The following is a 19,946-nucleotide window of genomic DNA, read 5'->3' as shown; positions in this document are numbered from 1 at the left end:
TAAAATAAGTAGTGCAAAATAACAGATATAAGAAAGTAGTGAGGTAGTGTTCATGGAATCAATGCCCATTTAGAAAACAGATGGCAGAGAAGAAGAAGCTGTTCCTGGATCACTGAGTGTGTCAGGAGGCATCTGTACCTCCTTCCCGATGGTAACGATGTGAAGAGGGCATGTCCTGGGTGATGGGGATCCTTAATGATGAATGCCACCTTCCTAAGGGATAGCTGCTTGAAGATGTCTTGGTTAACATGGAGGCTGGTACCCATGACAGAGCTGACTAATATTACAAGTTTCTGCAACTTATTTCCATTGTGCGCTAGCCTCTTTCCCCTCCCCCCACACATACCAGATGGTGATGCAGCCAGTTAGAAAGCTCTTCATGGTACTTGTAGAAATTTGTGAGTGTTTTAGTTGACAAACCAAATCTCCTCAAACTCCTAATGAAATATAGCTTTTGCCTTGCCTCCTTTGTAGCTGCTTCAATATATTGGGACCAGGTTAAGTGCTCAGAGATCTTGATGCTCAGGAACTTGAAATTGCTTACTCTCTCCACTTCTGATCCCGCTATGAGGATTGGCTTGTGTTCCCTCGTCTTGCCCTTCCTGAAGTCCACAATCAGCTCTTTGGTCTTGCTGATGTTGAGTGCGAGATTGTTGCTGCAATATCACTCAACTAGCTGGTATATTTCACTCCTGTATGCCCTTTCGTCACTATCTAAGATTCTGCCAACAATGGTTGTAGCATCAGCAAATTTATAGATGCTGTTTGAGCTATGCCCAGCCATACAGTTATGGGTGTAGAGAGTAGAGCAGTGGGCTAAGCACACATCCCTGTGGAAGCCCATATTGTCAGCGAGGTTGAGATGTTATTCCTAATCTGCACAGATTGTGGTTTTCCAGTTAGGAAGATGACGATCCAGTTGCAGGGGGAGATACAGACCCCAGGTTTTGTAGCCTTTTGATCAGTACTGTAGGAGTGATGGTGTTAAACACAGAGCTATAGTCAATAAACAGCATCCTGGCATGGATATTTGTATCTTCCAGGTGATCTTTGGCTGTGTGGAGAGCCATTGAGATCACGTCTGCTACAGACCTCTAGTGACAATGTGCAAATTGTGGGTCCAGGTCCTTCCTGAAACCGTTATTGATTCTAGACAGGACCAACCTGCCAAAGCATTTTCATCACTATAGGTGTAAGCAGTTCTGGACAACAGTCATTAAGGCAGCTTACACTGCTCTTCTTGGGCACCGGTATAATTGTTGTCCTTTTGAAGCAGGTGTAAACTTCTGACTGTAGCAGTAAAAGATTGAAAATGTCTTTGAATACCCCCACCAGTTGGTTGGCACAAGTTTTCAGGGCCTTACCAGGTACTCCATTAGGCCCTGCTGCCTTGTGAGGGTTCACCTTCTTGAAAGGCAGCCTGACGTCAGCCTCCGAGACAGAGATCACAGAGTCGCTGGGTGCTGCAGGGATCCTCATAGCTGTTGTTTTATTCTTCCTTTCAAAGCGAGCGTAAAAAGGGTTGAGCATGTCTGATAATGAAGCATGGCTGCCATTCATGATTTTGGGTTTTGCTCTGTAGGAATTAATGGTCTGCAAACCCTGCCAAAGTTGACGTGTATGGGCAGGTATAAAAGATGGAGCACAGCTTTCTCAGTGCATTATCCAATTCCATAAAAGAAATATCTGCAACTATTCTGCAGATCCCATTTATATTGCATGTTTGCACAGCTGAGCTGTTTAATTTCTGATTCTTGCTCCGATGTGTGCAGCTTGATGCTGTGATGTCAAGTTAAAATGGTTAACAAGAGAGGGTGTTGTTACTGCCTAGCACCTAGTAAACGTTGATGTAGTAGAGGTGATCTTTTTGGTAAATAGTTTTAATGTATTGATGTTTCTATTAATATTCTAGGTGTTATGATTGGATATGGCTGAAGACGACTGAAATCACTAATTCCATGAAGCTGGTTTTCCTCATTTCTGGAAGAGCAGAAAAGACGTGATTGGACGGAGGTAGCAGCTGCTAGACTGGAGCTCTGCCATGCCGTTTCAGATGCTCTAGTAAATCTAGTTCCTTAAGTGAAAGTAAGAATGGTCTCTCTGTGAAAAGACAATGATTCTTACTCCATTCCGTATTCCTGATACCTTTGCAAATCACAATAGCAAATTGGATTCTTCCAGTCTTGCAGTGACTAGGTTGCAGCCAATTTGAACTGTTCAATGTAACAAGTTTTCTCTCTTAGTTCTTACTGTGATACTCAATGTTGCAACTCTACAGGATGGTTTGAATTTCATTGTTTGTATGAAATGTAGAAGTTTAGACACAGGAAGCCATTTGACTGACAATGTCCACGTTGGTCAAAGAAAAAACAAATCCAACCTGCTAGCTCTTGAACTTCAGGTGTTCATCCAGGTATTTCTTAAATGTGATTAACATTTCTTCCTCTTCCATATATTCAGGCAATGAATTCAAAACTCCCTGCATTATCTGGTGCAAATGTTTCCAAATCTTCCCACTACTCTTACCAACTTAAATCAAAATTCTTGAATTATTGATCCATCTTGTAAGGGGATTGTGTGAATTCTTTAATCTCCAGCTCCATAACATTTTACATCCTGAACTACATGTCTCTGTTAAAGTAAAGCTTTATCTATCTATTATTTTCTCATAGCTTAAAATTCTCATGTCAGCATCTTCCTAGATCTCCACTCTATCCATTATCACTGTTGCATTCAGCTGTGATGCACTGCTGAAAAATGTACTTAATGCTCCACGACTTAGCTGTCGTTTAATAAAGTTTGGGCCTGACCTTTCTGCCCTCTCCCCTCAAAAAAAAAGTATCCTATAAGTCTTAACCATCTTATCTACTTGATGAAAGGTTTCAACCCAAAATGTCAACTGTTTATTCCTCTTCACAGATGTTGCCTGAGCTGCTATGTTCCTCCAGCAGTTTTTGTGAGTTGCTGTGGATTTCCAGCATCTGAAGAAACACTTCATCCTACAATTTCTAATTCATTTCCTTGTTCCCTATGCCCTTTTCTCAAACCTTTATAATCAAATCTTAATTGAAATTCCTCTGTCCAGCAGAATGGCTCATTAATACCACCTTAACCATTCATTCAACGTCTGTACTATATCCAAATGTCCTCCACAGTCGAGATCTTTGTCATGTGTCCCAGAAACAAAATACCTTGGACAGGGATCTGAAGAATCCATTGTAATGTTTCAAATACATTGTTCAATCGTTTTCTTCTCCTTCCCCAGCTGATTTCTGATCAAATTTGCCTCTTTCCATTAGATACCATACGTTTGTTAAAGCTTCCCATCAGAATGCCATGTGGAACCTTTCCAAAACCTTGGTAAAATCCATTTAAACTGCTAGATTATAAAGCATGTTCATTGACCTTACGATCACAAAAATTATTGTCAAGGTTGTCAGACTTTCCTTTAAACCCATGTAGGTTGCCCTTGGCTGATTTATGCTTCTCTATGTAATGGTTGCTGGAGTACCTAAAAATTGTATCCAATCCTTTAGCTTAAAAGTACTCCCTTCCTTTTTAAATCATGATGTTGTGACAATTGTGTTCCAGTTCTTTACCTTGATACAGGGAATTCAAAGATGCCAAGCAGCAGAGAAAAATTATAAAATTAAATTGGATTCAGACCTAATCAGATAATTGGACTGAGGTATGCTTTGGTTGATGTACTGTACAGAATTACAAAATGCGTCAGCTCTTGGAATGGACTTCAGTATTCAGCTGCGTGTTGGACCTTCCCCCACAAATGGTTGATTGGCCCCTAGTGCAGGTGTTCCCATCTTGGGGTCCACAGACCCCTGGGTTAATGGTGAGGCTCCCTTGCACACAAAAATCTGGACACCCCTGTGCCTAGTGAAACCTGTCACCATTGTGGAGATTATAAATTAAAGGAGTTTGGGATTAAATCATTGGAGATGGGGTCGGGGGGCATGAGAGTAATTGTAATTTTATTAAAGAGAAATGGTGTTTGGCAGATTTCAAATTGTTTCATATTTCTTACAACAGAAGAAGCTCCAGTCTTCAAAATCCTATCAAACTCTCAGTTCCATCGCCAATAGGGAACAGTGGCCTATTCACCTAGCTAGTTTACCTTGTGGCATTGACAAGCTGAGTTACTAGAACTGCGCTAGCAGCACTACCCTCTGCACCCTGGTGCCTGACATTTTTTAGACTTCTTTGAGCATCTATCCGTTAATGGCAATTGGACTATTTTAAATTGAGAATTTTAAGCAATGAGAAAATAATAGATAGACTGGGGCTGCTTTATTTTAACAGAGACATGTTAGTTAAGGATGTAAAATATTATGGAGTCAGAAATGGCAGAATTCACACAATTCCCTTACAAGACAGATCAATAATTCAAGAATTTTGATTTTAAATCGGTAAAAGCCCACTATAAGGAATTCAATCAAGTGCCATGTAAAGGGGTATGTGGCGTATTAGTGGTTGTGCTATTTGGAGCAATACACTTGTAGAGAAGTAGCTAACACAAAACTTTCAGGACATGGTATAATTGTGGGAATGTCGCCTTGGGTAGGAGGATTAGAAAAACATCAATAATCTATTGTGATTATTGACCCGAGAAAGCTCTGGACTAGATGAGCAGAGTAGTGTAACAGAGGGTGATATGGCAGTGTTGTGAAATTCTGGGGCCTGGCCAATGTGCCAACACAAGGATCAAGTGCAGCCAGTTGCATGCAACGCCTTGCAGTCACTCGTGTACCTTCATGTGACTTCATGCCTGAAGTCAACATCTCAACACACCGGTCCACAATGTTGGTCCTCCTAAGCAGCTTTTCCACACAGAGATGTGGAGTGATTCATCGCTGGAGTTCCTGCTCTGTTTGTGTTTTTTCACAATGACTGCTTCAGGACTGATTCCAGTACTAGGGTACGGAGTGCTGTGGGGCAAAGAAATCTGAGTGTACTTGTATATGAAACTCAAAGTTAGCAAACAGGTACAAGTACTTGGGAAGGCAAATGGAATATGGTCTTAAGTATAAAGGGGAAAGGTTCTAATGTTTATTACAACTGTGCAAGGCATTGTGGGACCACACTTGGAATACTGTTTAGGACTCCTTAGTTAAATAGTAACATACTTGCATTGCAGACTGATCAGAGAAAATTTACATGGTTAGTTCCTAGAAGGAATAAAATCACAGGCAGTAATTTTACTGTGACGTGAAATTGGCTGTCCCTGCTTCTGTAAAGAAGGGTTGAGCAGGTAGCGTCTTTATTCATTGGAGTTTAATATAACGTAAAAGTATCATAATATATTCAAAGTTTGCAAGGCACTCGACAGAGGAGTTGCTGTACGGATATTGCTTCAAAGTAAATTTATTATCAGAGTACTGTGTTATCACACACAACCTTAAAATTCATTTTCTTATGGAAGTACTTAATAAACCCAGAGAATAATAACCATAACAAAATCAATGAAAGACCGCATCAACATGGGTGTTCAAGTAGTGTGCAAAAGACAACAAACTGCAAATACAGAAAGAAATGATCAGAATCAGATTTAATATCACTGGCATATGTTGTGAAATGTGTTGTCTTTGTGGCAGCAGTACAATGCAATACATAATAGAAAAATGTGAATTACAGTAAATATTTTATTAAATAGTTAAGTAAGTAATACAAAAATAAAAAAGTAATGAGATAGACTTCATGGGTTCAATGTCCATTTAGGAATCAGATGGTAGAGAGGAAGAAGCTGTTCCTGAATCATTAAGTGTGTGCCTTCAGGCTTCTGTATCTCCTTGATGGTTGCAATGAGAACAAAGCATGCCCTGTGTGATAAATAAGCAATAAAAATCAAGGACCTGAGATAAAGACTCCTTGAAAGTGAGTCTTTTGGTTGTGGAAACATTCCAATGATGGGGCAAGTGATGTTGAGTGAAGCTACCCCTTTGGTTCAAGGGCCTGATGCTTGAGAGGTAGTACTTGTTCCTGAAGCTGGGGCTCCTGTGCCTTCTTCCTGATGGCAGCAGTGAGAAGACAGCTGCTGCCTGATGATGGATGTAGCTTTCCTGCGACAGTATTTTATGTAGATGTGCTCAATGGTGGGGAGGATTTTACCCCTGATGCACTGGGCCATATCACTACTTTTTGTAGGATTTTCCATTCAAGAGCATTGGCATTTCCATGCCAAGTTGTGAAGCAGCCAGTCAGTATACTCTCCACTACACTTCTATAAAAATTTTTCAAGGTTTTACATGTCATGCCGAATTTTCTCAAGCACCTAAGGGAATAGAGTTGCTGCCGTGCTTTCTTCGTAATGGCACTTGCATGCTGGATCCAGGACAGGTCCTCTGATGAATTTAAAGTCTCCAGCTCTGATCCTCTGAGGAATGCCTCATGGTGCTCTGGTTTCCTTCTCCTGAAGTCAATACTCTGCTCTTTGGTCTTGCTGACATTGAGTGAGGGGTTGTTGTTATGGCACCACTCAGCCAGATTTTCAGTCTCCTTCCTGTATGCTGATTCCTCACCATCTTTGATTCTGCCTATGACAGTGGTGTCATCAGCAAACTTGAATTTGTCATTGGAACTGTGCTTAGCCTCACAGTCGTGAGTGTACAGTGAGTAGAGTAGGGGGCCAAGCACGCAGTCTTGTGATGCATCTGTGCTGATTGAGATTGTGGAGGAGATGTTGTTGCCAATCCGAACAGGCTAGGGTCTGCAAGTGTGGAAATCGAAGATCCAATTACACAAGGAGGTATTGAGGTCAAGGTCTAGGAGCTTATTGATAAGTTTTGAAGAGATAGTGGTATTGAATGCTGAGCTGTAGTCAATAAAGAGCATCCTGTTCTATGAATTTGTGCTGTCCAGATGTTACAGGGTTGAGTGAAGAGCCAATGAAATAGCATCTGCTGCGGACCTGTTGCTTTGTTAGGCAAATTAGAGCAGATCTAAGTCGCTTTGCAGGCAAGAGTTGATATGTTTCTCAACTTCTCAAACACCGTGGATGCAAGTGCTCCTGGATGATGATCAATGAAGCAGGTCACCACATTCTTCTTGCGCACCAGTATAACTGAGGCCTGACTGAAGCAAGTGGGCACCTTTAGATTGCGAAATGACAGGTTAAAGTTCTCGGTGAACACTCCAGCCAGTTGATCAGCATAGGTCTTTAATACTTGGCCATGTACCCCATCTGGGCCGGATGCTTTTCATGGCTTTACATTCCTGAAGGCAATCATCGGCAGATGCTGGAGTATGTGATGGTCCCTCCATGTTTTGACGGTCAAAGTGAGCATAGAAGGCATTGAGCTCATCTGGAAATGAAGCTCTGCTGTCGCTTGATTTAACTTTGTAAGAGGTTGATAGTACTCAAGCCCTGCCACAACAGTCAAACATACTTCGTTGACTGAAGTTTAGTCTGGAGTTGCCGCTTAGCCTGTGTGGTTACTTTCTGAGATCGTACCTGGACCTTTTGTAATTTTCTTGATCACTAGACTTGAATGCCTTTGATATGGCTGTCAGCAGATTGCACATCTCATGGTTCATCCAGGGCTTCTGACTGGCGAAGACTGGGAATGATTTCTTATTGGGAATCTAGAATCAGAGGATGCTGTTTTGGAGTTAGATAGTTTACCACATAAGATGAGAATGTAACTTCTGAATCCTTGGAATTCTGAGCTACTGAATACTATGGAATCATTAAATATATTCAAAGTCTAGTCCAAGATCAGAGCTACCTTGATCCCTTTGAATAGCAAAACAGGCTTGAGGTCCATATGGCTTATTCCTCTTATTTCTTATATTCAAATGGTTTGCATTGGGAAAACCAGATTGTTACATGAGGTAAGGAGGCCAAAAGAAATCCAGGCTTCAGGACAAGGTGATTGCACTTCATTCATTGTTTGGTGGTTTTGCAAGATGCATAACAGACCACTCTGCAGTGGCAATATTTAAAATGCTTGGAACATGGTAACATTATGAAAAATACTGCACTCTTGCCCATCTTAGTACAATAAGTTGTTTTTTTCTGAATTATTGTAGGAAATTAATGTCCATCACAAAAAAATCTTCAATTTCATGAATTCATGCCACCACACCCCTTCTACCTGTGATAATAGAATTAATAGACTGGAACAGGGAATTAGTTAGTGGCAGGTAAACTTGTACTTTAAGCACGAGAAAATTCTCAGTACTGTATACCTGGAGTTCTGATTTGCTTCATTTGCATACGGGGTTTAAAAAATTCTTCCCCTTCAGAACACTAATGAGTACAATTTTGCATATTAATTTTGTTAGTCAGAAATAATTAGGTTGCATTAAAATGTTAACAATACATACTATTGATAGAAATATTTTGGTATGCTTTTAAATCCTGGCTTGATCTTTGTTAAGGCTGAATGTTTTTGTAAGTAGTGGAATTGGATGGAGATCTATGATTATAGTAAGTGTCTTTTACCTAAAAATCAGATGTGTGTAAAATATGTACTGAATTGGTACATTGTGTGGGAGGCTGCAGATCAGTTGTACAACAGGCTGTCTGTGGTTAACTTTAGTCAGGGATTTTTGAAGCAAATTTATATCTAATCCTGTTCAGGATGTATTACAGACTACAGTTAATTTATGATCTCTCTGACATCTAGAACAGTATTGAACTTGTCATTTTAATGACAGAGTTTCTAAGCACTTCCATGATGGCACCTCAGCTCAGATACAGGCTTTTTTTTTGTTTCAATCTGTTGCTCAGACAGTGTCTTCCTAAGCAAAGCAAAAGCATTGTTAATTAGGAGAGACTTGCTTGCAGAGCCACCAGTAGCTTTGTATCCCAAAAATAACTATAAATGAGGATTTTTGTGACATTTCAATATGCTAAGGCATTTTGTAAAGTAATTATTTGAAGCTTTGTAAAACAAGTTGGTTCCATTAACCTGTATAGGTATGGCAGAGGCAATTAGGCATCCTGATGGATGTTAAACTGAAAATAATGAAGAAAGAAAGAAAGCTTGCAAAATTTTTACAGTTTTGACCTTTGTAGTCAATAACGTTTAGAAGAGTGCTCATTGGTTTTGGGGAAATTTATTTGGCACATAAAGAGCATTGACAATATAACCAGCTCTTTTTATCCCTCATCTGGTATTATAAATGCTTGTTAGCACAATAAATGGCATCTCCAGTAGTGAAAGATTGCATTCTAAACTATGGAGTTCAGGTTCACAATCTTCTAATTCTAAGATGAGTGTGTTTCAGTTTAGTCAAGGTTGATGCCTTGATTTCCAAAGTTAGAAACCTGGTGAGTGTGGTCTGATTGAGTTGGGATTATATAGGCAATGGGCAGAGACGTAAAGATGTTCTTACTTAGTTATAGGAAAAAGCTGGAAACAGAATTATTCAGATTGCTTCAATACATTCAATGTTTTTGTTGCCTAATACTTTCTCACACCACATGCAGTTAAAATGTCAATGTCTTCTTATCTCATAATTTAAGAAGAATGTAGTAACCTGCCTCAATGACTATCATCCAGTAGCACTTGCGTCTATTGTGATGAAGTATTTTGAGAGGTTGGTGATGAAACATATCAACTCCTGACTGAGAAGTGACTTTGATCCGCTCCAGTTTGACTAGAGTCATTTCATTGACTCTTCACTCAACACTGGATCTTCTGGACAGGGAAAATGCACACATCAGGATCTTTCTACTGACTATATCTACGCATTCAATACTATCATTCCTTCAAAACTAATCAACAAGTTTTAAGACCTTGGCCTCAGTACCTCCTTGTGCAATTGGATCTTTGATTTCCTCACTTGCAGCCCCCAATCAATTTAGATTGGCAACAACGTCTCCTCCACAAACTCCATCAGCACAGGTCACCACGGGCTGTGTGCGTAGCCCCCTACTCTACTTGCTGTATACTTATGAATGTGAGGCTAAGTACAGCTTTAACAGTATATTTAGGTTTGCTGAAGACGCCACTGTTGTTGACCGAATCGAAGGTGTTGATGAGTTAGCATATAGGACTGAGATTGAAAATTTGGCTGGCTGGTGCAACAATAACCATCTCCCTCTCATTGTCAGCAAGACCAAAGAGCTGATTATTGACATAAGGGGGAAGAAATCAAAGGTCCAGGAACCAGTCCTGATTGGAGGATCAGAGGTGGAGAGGGTCAGCAACTTTAAATTCCTTGGTATTACTCATTTCAGAGGATCTATCCTGGGCCCAGCACTTAACTGCCATTATGAAAAAAGCACAGCAGTGACTCTACTTCCTTAGAAGTTTGTGAATATTTGGTATGACATTTAAAACCTTGACTAACTTCTATAGATGTGTAGTATATTAATTGGTTGCATCATGCCCTTGAATGGAAATTCCTACAAAAAGTAGTGGATGCAGCCCAGTCCCTTGTGGGTAATGCCCTCCCCTCCCCTCCATTCAGCACATGGAGTGCAGCATCAAGGGACGCCCACCACTCAGGACTCATACCACCATGTTCAGCAACAGTTATTACCTCTGAAACATCAGGCTGTTGAACTGAAGGAGATAACTTCACACATTCCATCATTGAACAGTTCCCACAACCTATGGACTCACTTTCAAGAAATCTTCTTCTCATGTTCTCGATATTTATTGCTTATTTATTATTACTGCTATTTTTGTTCTCTTCTGCATTTGCGCAGTTTGTTGTCTTTTGTATATTGGTTGTTAGTGTGTCCTGTTGGGTGTGGTCTTTCATTGTGTTTCTTGGATTTATTGTGTGTGTCCGCAAGAAGACAAATCTCAGAGTTTTTATGGTTAATATTTGTATTATATTATGATTTTCGTATGTACTTTGATAATGAATTTACTTATCAAACTTTGCATGTGATGTATTAAATATCAGTGGTCTATTATTTCAGTATGTTAACAATGTATTTTTGGCAATTTCAATCCAGCTGTAGGCTACAAAATTTCTCTTTCCTGGAATTACAAGTGGCACGCCTCAACATGGCTCCTCGGGACATAATGACGAACTCTCATGCCAAGTCCATTCTTAACACGATGAACTCCTTGAGGAAGAGTAACACCTTGTGTGACGTCACACTGCGAGTTGACAGCAAGGACTTTCCTGTGCATCGTATTGTCCTGGCAGCGTGCAGTGATTACTTCTGTGCCATGTTCACTAGTGAGGTAAGCAGGTAGCCTGCAGCTGATGGATTCTCTCTGTTATGTTGGTGGAGAGGCAGGTTCATTGTCTACTCTTAGTACTGTCACTTCGTTAATATGGCATCTTAAGGTAGAGTTGTCTATGTGGTGTTATCAATTTTAAATTAGCAAGAGATATTCCATGCAATGCATTGGACTATAACTTTGGGAGGCTGCCCTTAGTGACCAACTGATAGTAATCAGTTTGATTACAATCAAAACTTGAGGGGTCACAATCTTCCTTGACTTCAAATGTTTATCCCTTAAAAAAAATATGATAGTCTGTGCTTCAATAGTTTCCTCCAGTGATGTTTTCTCTCTTGCTATCTACTGTGGTGATTTTAGACTGGCTTTAGGTGATATAGTTCCGCTTGATTTCAGACCTGATGACCAAGCTCTTATCTAGACTAGGAATTTGGATTGCACTTCCTCAAAAACACTCTTAATGCTTAGTCACCAAAATTTTAATAGATTTTGTTAGATAAGAAGTTAGTGGGAAATGAAACCAAGGCAGATAAATGGAGTTAAAAGATAGATCAGTCATGATCTGACTGAACGATGCAATAGGCTCAGGGGCTGAAACTTCAGTTCTGTGTTTCTAACTTTACAATTATACCCTTTTTGATTGGATTCTGCTGCTGGAAGAGATAACATTTGATTCAATCGCCAGGCAGACGCTGTGATTTTCTACCAAATTACCATGTTGCTATGTCGTAAACAAAAAGGGTGTAATTTACCTCCTTCATTTTGTCTGGCTCTTGCCAGAGAAGTTATTTTTATTGAAAACCATAGAGAATAGAAGTAGAAATGATATGAGAGCAGCATTTAAAAGCTGTAGATTATATGTTATGAAAATATCACTGAAGTATGTTACTGAAATATTGCTGGGGAAAAATGCTTGCAGTGAGAATTGTTCGTCCTTGTTGAGAAAAATTGCTTTTGAAAACATTCTAAATTTAAGAAACCACCTCAAAACATTTTGATGAATGATTCTAGTTAAATTCTGGGTATTATTTGTAGCACTGTTATCAACTCACTTAAAACATTAACTGGTAGAAGTGTTTTTAACCCTTTCCCTTAATGTATTGCTAAATCCTTCTGAGATTGCAGTACATGACTGCACAAGAGTTGAGGCATTTGCACAATGATGAATTTCTTTCCTTTATCAGGTTCTTTTTGTTCAAAAAGGAGAACTCATTGGGTTTCTTCAAATTCTGGTTAGAAATTGTTCTCCATCCAACAGTAAAATCTGTTGTTTTTTTCCCCCTCTTATTCCTCAGCTAACATTACTAATTTTCAGGGTATAGCTAGGTAACATGTATTAATGAGGCACAAGGGATACTGCTGATTCTGGAAATCTGGAGCTACACCAACAAAATGCAGGATGAAAGTAAATCAAGCAGCATCTGTGGAAGAAAATAAAACAATGGATGTTTTGGTTTGAGGACCTTCATCAGGAATGGAAAGAAAGGGAGCAGAAGCTGGAAAATAGGGTGTGGGGAGGCAAGGAGCATGAGCTGGTGTGTAATAGATGAATCCAGGTGAAAAGAAGTAGGAAGGTGGGGGGAATAGGGGAAAGGAAAGATGTGAGAATTCCCTTTGGTTTCCCACCTCCTTCCCTTTATTCCATGGTCTGCTGTCTTCTATCAGATTCCTCCTCCTCCAATCCCTTTCCTTTTCCATCTATTCCCTCCCAGCTTCTCACATCATTCATTTCCACACAAACCCATTTTACCATCCCTCACCTGGTCTTACCTGTCATCTGCCAGCTCATGCTCCTTTCCCACCTGCTGTGATGGAAATGAGACAGATTCTTTGGGTCTCAAAGGCAAGTGCTCTGGACACACAGTTTTAATAATGAGTTTATTTACAAAGGGAGAAGAGCTTGGGAACAACACAAACGGCTACAATATTCGCACAAACGTGCTTAGAATAGATGAGCGTGGGAAAAGTCGGGTCGTTAGTACAATACATGGGAAAACGGTGTGGGGACAGAGTACAGGTACACATACAAGCAAGGGAAAAGTAACCACGATACCCGCCACCCCTTGACTTTGGGTGGGCACGGCTCTCTGCTACAGGGACAACAATAAACGCTCCCACAACCCTATTCAATGCATGGCTCACCGTGTCTCCAGTGCTGTTCTGCAGTCTTCAGCCTGGTGTGAAGCAGGGTGGTCCCTCGAAGATGGCAAGAAGAGAGTGAGCCAAGCACATGTAGCACCCTTTATAGGTCAGTGGGCTGGAGGGCCCAGCCCAGGTGATTCACTGGGAACCAACGGCTTGGTGCTAGATGGGTTAATCCAATTAAGGTGGCCAGTGGTTAAGTGTGCATTGATTAGTTGGGAGGGGTGAAATGTTGACTGGCATGTGGTGTGCCTTCCGACCAGGTGAGGGCAGTGCTGTCGCGTGACAGGCACAGCTCTCTGGTTAAACCACCCTACCCTTTTATTCTGGCATCTGCCCTCTTTCTTTCCGATCCTGAAGTATCTTGGCCCAAAACTTCAACTGTTTATTTTCTACCATTGATGCTGCCTGACCTGTTGTGTTCCTCCAATATTTTGCATGTTTTGTAACATGCATTAATTCTTAATAACACAGAGTGCTAGAGAAACACATCTTGTCAGGGCAGCATCTATGGAGAGAAATGGACAGTCAACATTCCTGTTGAGACCCTTCAACTAGACCCATTGTCTCCTGTCCATTTATATCGATAGATGTTCCTCTGGTGCTTTGTGTATTGCTCCAAAGTCTATTATTTGCTGTCTCTTGTATCTTCTACGTCTCTTTGATTGCAAGCTGTTATTATGTATTTAACTAAAAGAGGTGGGCAAATTGAGTGAAAATGTTAAGCGACTCTTTTCAACTCGTGAATTCGGAGGCAAGGCTTTGTCAGTCTAAATGTTCTCTAAACTAGCTATTCCCAATTGTATGGGCTAAATTACTCCACTGTATGATGATCTTTGAATAAAGTACAGTAGCACAATGGTTATATTGATGAATAGGCAATCCAAACACATGGATTAATAATCCAGAGAATGCTCATTTACATTTACCAGTGTGTAAATTTTAACTCTGAAATATCTGTTGACAATAAAAGTAACTTGACTATATTGGATTTTTGTAAACCCATCAAGGAAGGGTTTTAATCCGAAACATCTACTGTTTGTTCATTTCCCTGGATGCTGCTTGACCTGCTGAATTCCTCAGGTATTTTGTGTACGATAATTAGCAATGTTTGGGAAGGAACACTTTTGTCCTTTTTGGGATTGAGTGGTCACACAGACAAATGGGTAACTCCTAACTCATCACGAAATGGTTGAGTAAACCTTTCAATTGAATTCAGATCTCACCATTTGCCTGGGAAGAAAACCCACATTTTTTGGACAGTGAAGAATGGGTAATTGATGTATTGCCAGCTAAATGCTAGCTATGGCAAATGTTTTAAACAATCGTTGAAAACACAAAATAGTGGATGTATTCAATCAAGCAGGCAGTGTCTGGGAACAAAGAAAAGGAAACAACATTTTCAGCCTCATTAGAACAGTGTTTCTGGTTATTTACCAGTGTGCAAGTGTGGGGAGTCTGACCCAGCAAGATGTGTGAGCATGAAGGTGGTTTGTTTCTGTAGAAATTATACACTACTGAGATTGGTTAAGTCATGACACTCTTTTTGAGCCACTCTTCATCTCCTTGCAGCTTTCAGAGAAGAGTAAACCTGATGTTGATATCCAGGGCCTGACAGCCTCCACCATGGAGATTCTACTAGACTTTGTGTACACAGAAACGGTTCATGTTACCGTGGAGAATGTCCAGGAACTACTTCCTGCAGCTTGCCTCCTCCAGCTGAAAGGTGAGCTTTCATATAACCATATAATAATTACAGCATGGAAACAGGCCATCTCGGCCCTTCTAGTCTGTGCTGAACGCTTACTCTCACCTAGTCCCACCAACCTGCATCCAGCCCATAACCCTCCATTCCTTTCCTGTCTCATGCCCTCTTGTTTGAATCTCCCCTACTCTCAATGGAAAAAGCCTATTCACATCAACTCTATCTATCCCCCTCATAATTTTAAATACCTCTATCAAGTCCTCCTTCCACCTTCTGCGCTCCAAAGAATAAAGACCTAACTTGTTCAACCTTTCTCTGTAACTTAGGTGCTGAAACCCAGGTAAGATTCTAGTAAATCTTCTCTGTACTCTCTCTATTTTGTCCTATAATTCGATGACCAGAACTGTATACAATACTCCAAATTTGGCCTCACCAATGCCTTGTACAATTTTAACATTACATCCCAAATCCTATACTCAATGCTCTTGATTTATAAAGGCCAGCATACAAAAAGCTTTCTTCACCACCCTATCCACATGAGATTTCACCTTCAGGGAACAATGCACCATTATTCCTTGATCACTCTGTTCTACTGCTTTACTCAATGCCCTACCATTTACCATGTATGTCTCAATTCTCGATTTTACTCAATCTCAGTTCTACTGCTCTGGTTTAAAAAAAAGATCAAGGCATATGGTATGAAACCATTCTCGTAATTGTGCTTCACTGGGTGTCAGTTCACGGGGGGAGGAAGACCTCTAATTCAGAAGAATGAACGTTGTTGTAGGGTGGCTCTTCTAATCCTGGATTCTATCAACAAGGTTCACAGCCAAACACATACTCATAAAATGTAGTCTCATTTGTTGTGGAGGGAAACAGGTGAGTTTGCAAACCAAAGTCTCACCTTACAGCAGTGCAAGAGTGAATCCATTTTGAAATTTCAGGCTGGCAATAAAACCAATTTAGTACATCCAGTTAGGAAGATAAACATGACAATTTAATATCTCATATGAATACAGCATCTCAGTGCAGACTTCTGCCAATAGTTCATGGGTTGTCTGCCTCTGAGCTTTAATTCAGAATTTTCTGAGATGAAGGTGATTGAATAAGGCGGGGCTGACACTTCAGACTCTGCTTCTGTCTATAGAGTATCATTTACCTCCTGAAGGCACCGACGGGGATTCTGAATACCAGCACCAAGATACGGCCATTTCTTCATGAGGTCAGTGACTTTTGTCTAATTTTCTCTAGGTGTGAAGCAGGCTTGCTGTGAATTCTTGGAGAGTCAGTTAGACCCATCCAACTGCTTGGGAATCCAAGAGTTTGCCGAAACTCACAGCTGTGTGGATCTGATGCAGGCTGCAGAAGTGTTCAGCCAGAAGAACTTTCCAGAAGTAGTGCAGCATGAAGAATTCATGCTTCTAAATAAGGAGGAAGTGGAAAAACTCATCAGGTGTGATGAGATTCAGGTGAGTCCTTTGCATTTCAAACAAAAGCGTTCTAGAGCCATTTATCATAGGATGTTTGAAGGGCAGGAATTGGATGGTAACATTTAGATTGACAGCTACCAGTTCTAATACAACTTTGTTGGCGATTCTGTCTTTTTAAGGTGATTAGAAAACAATGAGCAGCATTATGAAGTAATAATTACTCAGAGAGGAGAGTAATTCAACATTTAATCTACCTTCTGCTTCATTGATGTGCCTTCTTAATATCAGCGAAATGTGAAACTGGGATGAATGAACAAGTGTACTTGAGAAATGATTAGGTCAGACAAAGCTTGAAATTTGGAATTAGGGTGATTAAAAGATGTCACAGTGAATTAACAACAATGCATTCAGGAGACCAAGAGAACGGGTAATTCCTTTGTCAGTAAAGTCTGATTACACTAGAAGTCTCCAAAAGAGTGGGAGGAGAATTATGATGCTATAAGGCAGGTACTTGGGAGCATAAATTAGGAACAGATATTCAGGGAATTGCAGAACAGAAATGTGGGGGTTGCCTAGGAGCACTTGCATGGGTTTCTGGATATGTTTGTCTCATTGAAGCAGGGAAGGATGATAGGGTGAAGTAACCATGATTGACAAGAGATATGGATTATCTAATGAAGAGGAAGATGAAGCTTACTTAAGATTTAGGAAGGAAGGATCAGACAGGTCTCTAGAGAGTTACAAGGTAGCCAAGAAGGAGCTGAAGAATGTATTTAGGAGAGCTAGACAGGACATGAGAAGGCCTGGGTGAATAGGATTGAGGAAAAACCCCCAAGGTGTTCTTACATGTATGTGAAAAGCAGGAAGATAACTAGAATGAGGGTAGGACCAAGAGAGATAGAAGAGGAAACGTGGCTGAAATTGGAAGAGGTACTAAATGAATACTTGGCTTCAGTATTCACCAGTGAGAGGGATCATGATGTTTGTGAGGACAGCATAAAGCAGATGACATGCTAGAACATGTCAGCATTAAGAAAAAGAATGTGCCGGAACTTTTGAAAAACATTAGGATAGGTAAATCCCCAGGGCTTGACGGGATATACCCCAGGTTTCTGCAGGAAAAGACAGCTGCACCTTTGGAGATAGTCTTCGCATCCTCACTGGATACAGAGCTAATACCAAAGGATGAGAGAGTAGGGAATTATATTCCATTGTTAGAGAAAAGGCAAGGGATAATCTGGGAAATGTAGACGTTAGTCTTACTTCAGCAGTAAGCAAGTTATTGGAGAACATTTTTAGAGGCAGGATTTACCAGCATTTGGAGAAGCATAGTCTGAATAGAGATAGTCAGCATGGCTTTGAGAAGGGTAGGTCACGCTTCACGAGCCTGATTGAATTAGAACCATAGAAAATTATTGCACAGAAACAGGCCTTTTGGCCTTTCTTGGCTGTGTGGAACTATTTTTCTGCCTAGTCCCACTGACCTGCACCTAGACCATATCCCTCCATACCCCTCTCATCCTGTCCAAGTTTTTCAAAAGTGAGCCTGCATTCACTTCTGTTGAAAATCTTTGAGTATGTGACAAAGCACATTGATGAATGGATGTGTGCTTGTGGTGTATATGGATGTTAATAAGGCATTCAGTAAGGTTTCCCATTCCCCATGGTAAAGTCATATAGAAAGTCAGGTGGCATGGGATCCAGGGGTTTCAGAATTGGCTTGTCCATAAAGGCAGAGGGTGGTTATAAATGGAGTGTTTTCTGCCTGGAGGTCTGTGACCAGTGGTGCTCTGCAGGGGTCTTCTGGGTCTCCTGCTCTTTGTGATCTTTATAAATGACTTGGTTGAGGAAGCGGAAGAATGTATTAGAAAGTTTGCAAATGACACAAAAGTCAGTGGAGTTGTAGATAATCTAGAAGGTTGTCATAGGTTACAACAGGAAGACTTTGACTGGATGCAGAGCTGAGCTGGGAAGTGGTAGATGAAGTTCGATCCAGAAAAGTGTAAACTGATAACACTTGGAAAGTTCAAATTTGAAGGCAGAGATGGGGTTAATTGCAGGATCTTAACAGTTTGATGGAAGAGAGGGATCTTGGGTACATGCCTATAGATCTCTCAAAGTTGCCTCGCAAGTTGCTAGGGTGGTTAAGAAGGCATAGAGCATGTTGATCTTGATTAGTCAGGTGATTGTGTTCGAGTCGCAAAGTAATGTTGCAGCTCGATAAAGCCCTGGTGAGACCACACTTGAAATATTGTGTTCAGTTCTGCTAGTTCAAGTTCGAGTGCTTTAGGTGATAAACCCAATCTCCTCAAACTCCTAATGAATATAGCTGCCGTCTTGCCGCCTTTATAGCTGCATCAATATATTGGGACCGGGTTAAATGCTCAGAGTTCTTGGACACCCAGGGACTTGAAAATGCTCACTCTCTCCAATTCTGATACCTCTACAAGGATTGGTTTCTGTTCCCTCATCTTACCCTTCCTGAAGTCCACAATCAGCTCTTTGGTCTTGTTGACTTTGAGTACAAGCCTGTTGCTGCGACACCACTCAACTAACTGGTATATCTTGTTTGTGTCCACCCTTTTGTCACCATTTGAAATTCTGCCAACAGTGATTGTATCACCAGCAAATTTATAAATGCTGTTTGAGCATCTATATTCAATATGTTGGTATCAGGTTAAATGCTCAGAGATGTTGACACCCAGGAACTAGAGAGAGAGAGAGAGAGAGAGAGAGAGATCCCTCTCCCACCTCTCCTCCCCACCCCCCCCCATCACTTAAAACACTGAAACTTCAACTGGCAGCAGAAGTACCACAGAGAGCCTTCTGACTATTTACCCTCTGGTGAGGGGGGCAGTTACTGCACAGGATTGAAGTAAACTGCAGAGAATAGTAAAATCAGTCAGCTCCAACATAGGTTCTAGCCTCCATAGTATCCAGGACATTTTCAAAGAGTAATGTCTCAGAAAGGCAGCATCCACCAGTAAGGACACCCACCACCTAGAAAATGCCCTCTCCTCATCCTTATCATCAGGGAGGAGGTACTGAAGCCTGAAGGCACACACTCAGCAATTCAGGAACTGCTTCTTTCCCCCTGCCAAATGATTTCCAAATGGACATTGAACCCTTAACACTACCTCACTGCATTTTTAATAGTTCCGTTTCTGCACTACTTATTTTAATTAACTATTTAATATCCATTTACAGTGAGCGCTGTACAATTTCCTCTATTTCTGCATAAATATAACCTAAAATGTGATCAGATTTTCATGCGTCCTAAAACTAGATAGAGAACCCAATTAAATAATACCACAAGAAACATTATACTTGTTCATTTAATTATTGAGAAAAATGATTCAATATTACATGTATTTGTTGGAAAAAGTATGTGAACCTTTGCTGACAGTATTTGGTGTGACCCCCTTGTACAGCAATAACTTAAAAACCAAACATTTCCGGTTACTGTTGATCAGCCATGCACATCAGCTTGGAGGAATTTTAGGCCAT

General features: G+C 40.6%; 1 protein-coding gene across 5 annotated transcripts in view; it reads left to right on the top strand.

Moving 5' to 3' along the window:
- The window catches only part of klhl12 (kelch-like family member 12), a 104,449-nt gene that overhangs the window by 3,560 nt on the left and 80,943 nt on the right, over positions 1–19,946 (top strand). For 3 of the 5 annotated variants that reach the window (XM_059972813.1, XM_059972812.1, XM_059972814.1), the window contains 4 exons: positions 1,913–2,085; positions 10,928–11,162; positions 14,877–15,030; positions 16,261–16,478. In XM_059972813.1, the coding sequence (XP_059828796.1) occupies positions 10,980–11,162; positions 14,877–15,030; positions 16,261–16,478 (555 nt within the window). In that variant the 5' untranslated portion in view covers positions 1,913–2,085; positions 10,928–10,979. The remainder of the gene's footprint in view (positions 1–1,912; positions 2,086–10,927; positions 11,163–14,876; positions 15,031–16,260; positions 16,479–19,946) is intronic. The other 2 variants (XM_059972816.1, XM_059972815.1) reach the window with 1 other exon arrangement.

Source organism: Hypanus sabinus, chromosome 6 (assembly GCF_030144855.1).
Source record: "Hypanus sabinus isolate sHypSab1 chromosome 6, sHypSab1.hap1, whole genome shotgun sequence".
Lineage (NCBI taxonomy): Eukaryota > Metazoa > Chordata > Chondrichthyes > Myliobatiformes > Dasyatidae > Hypanus > Hypanus sabinus.
The sequence above is the reverse complement of the archived record's forward strand: the minus strand, read 5'-3'. Positions and strand labels throughout refer to the sequence as shown.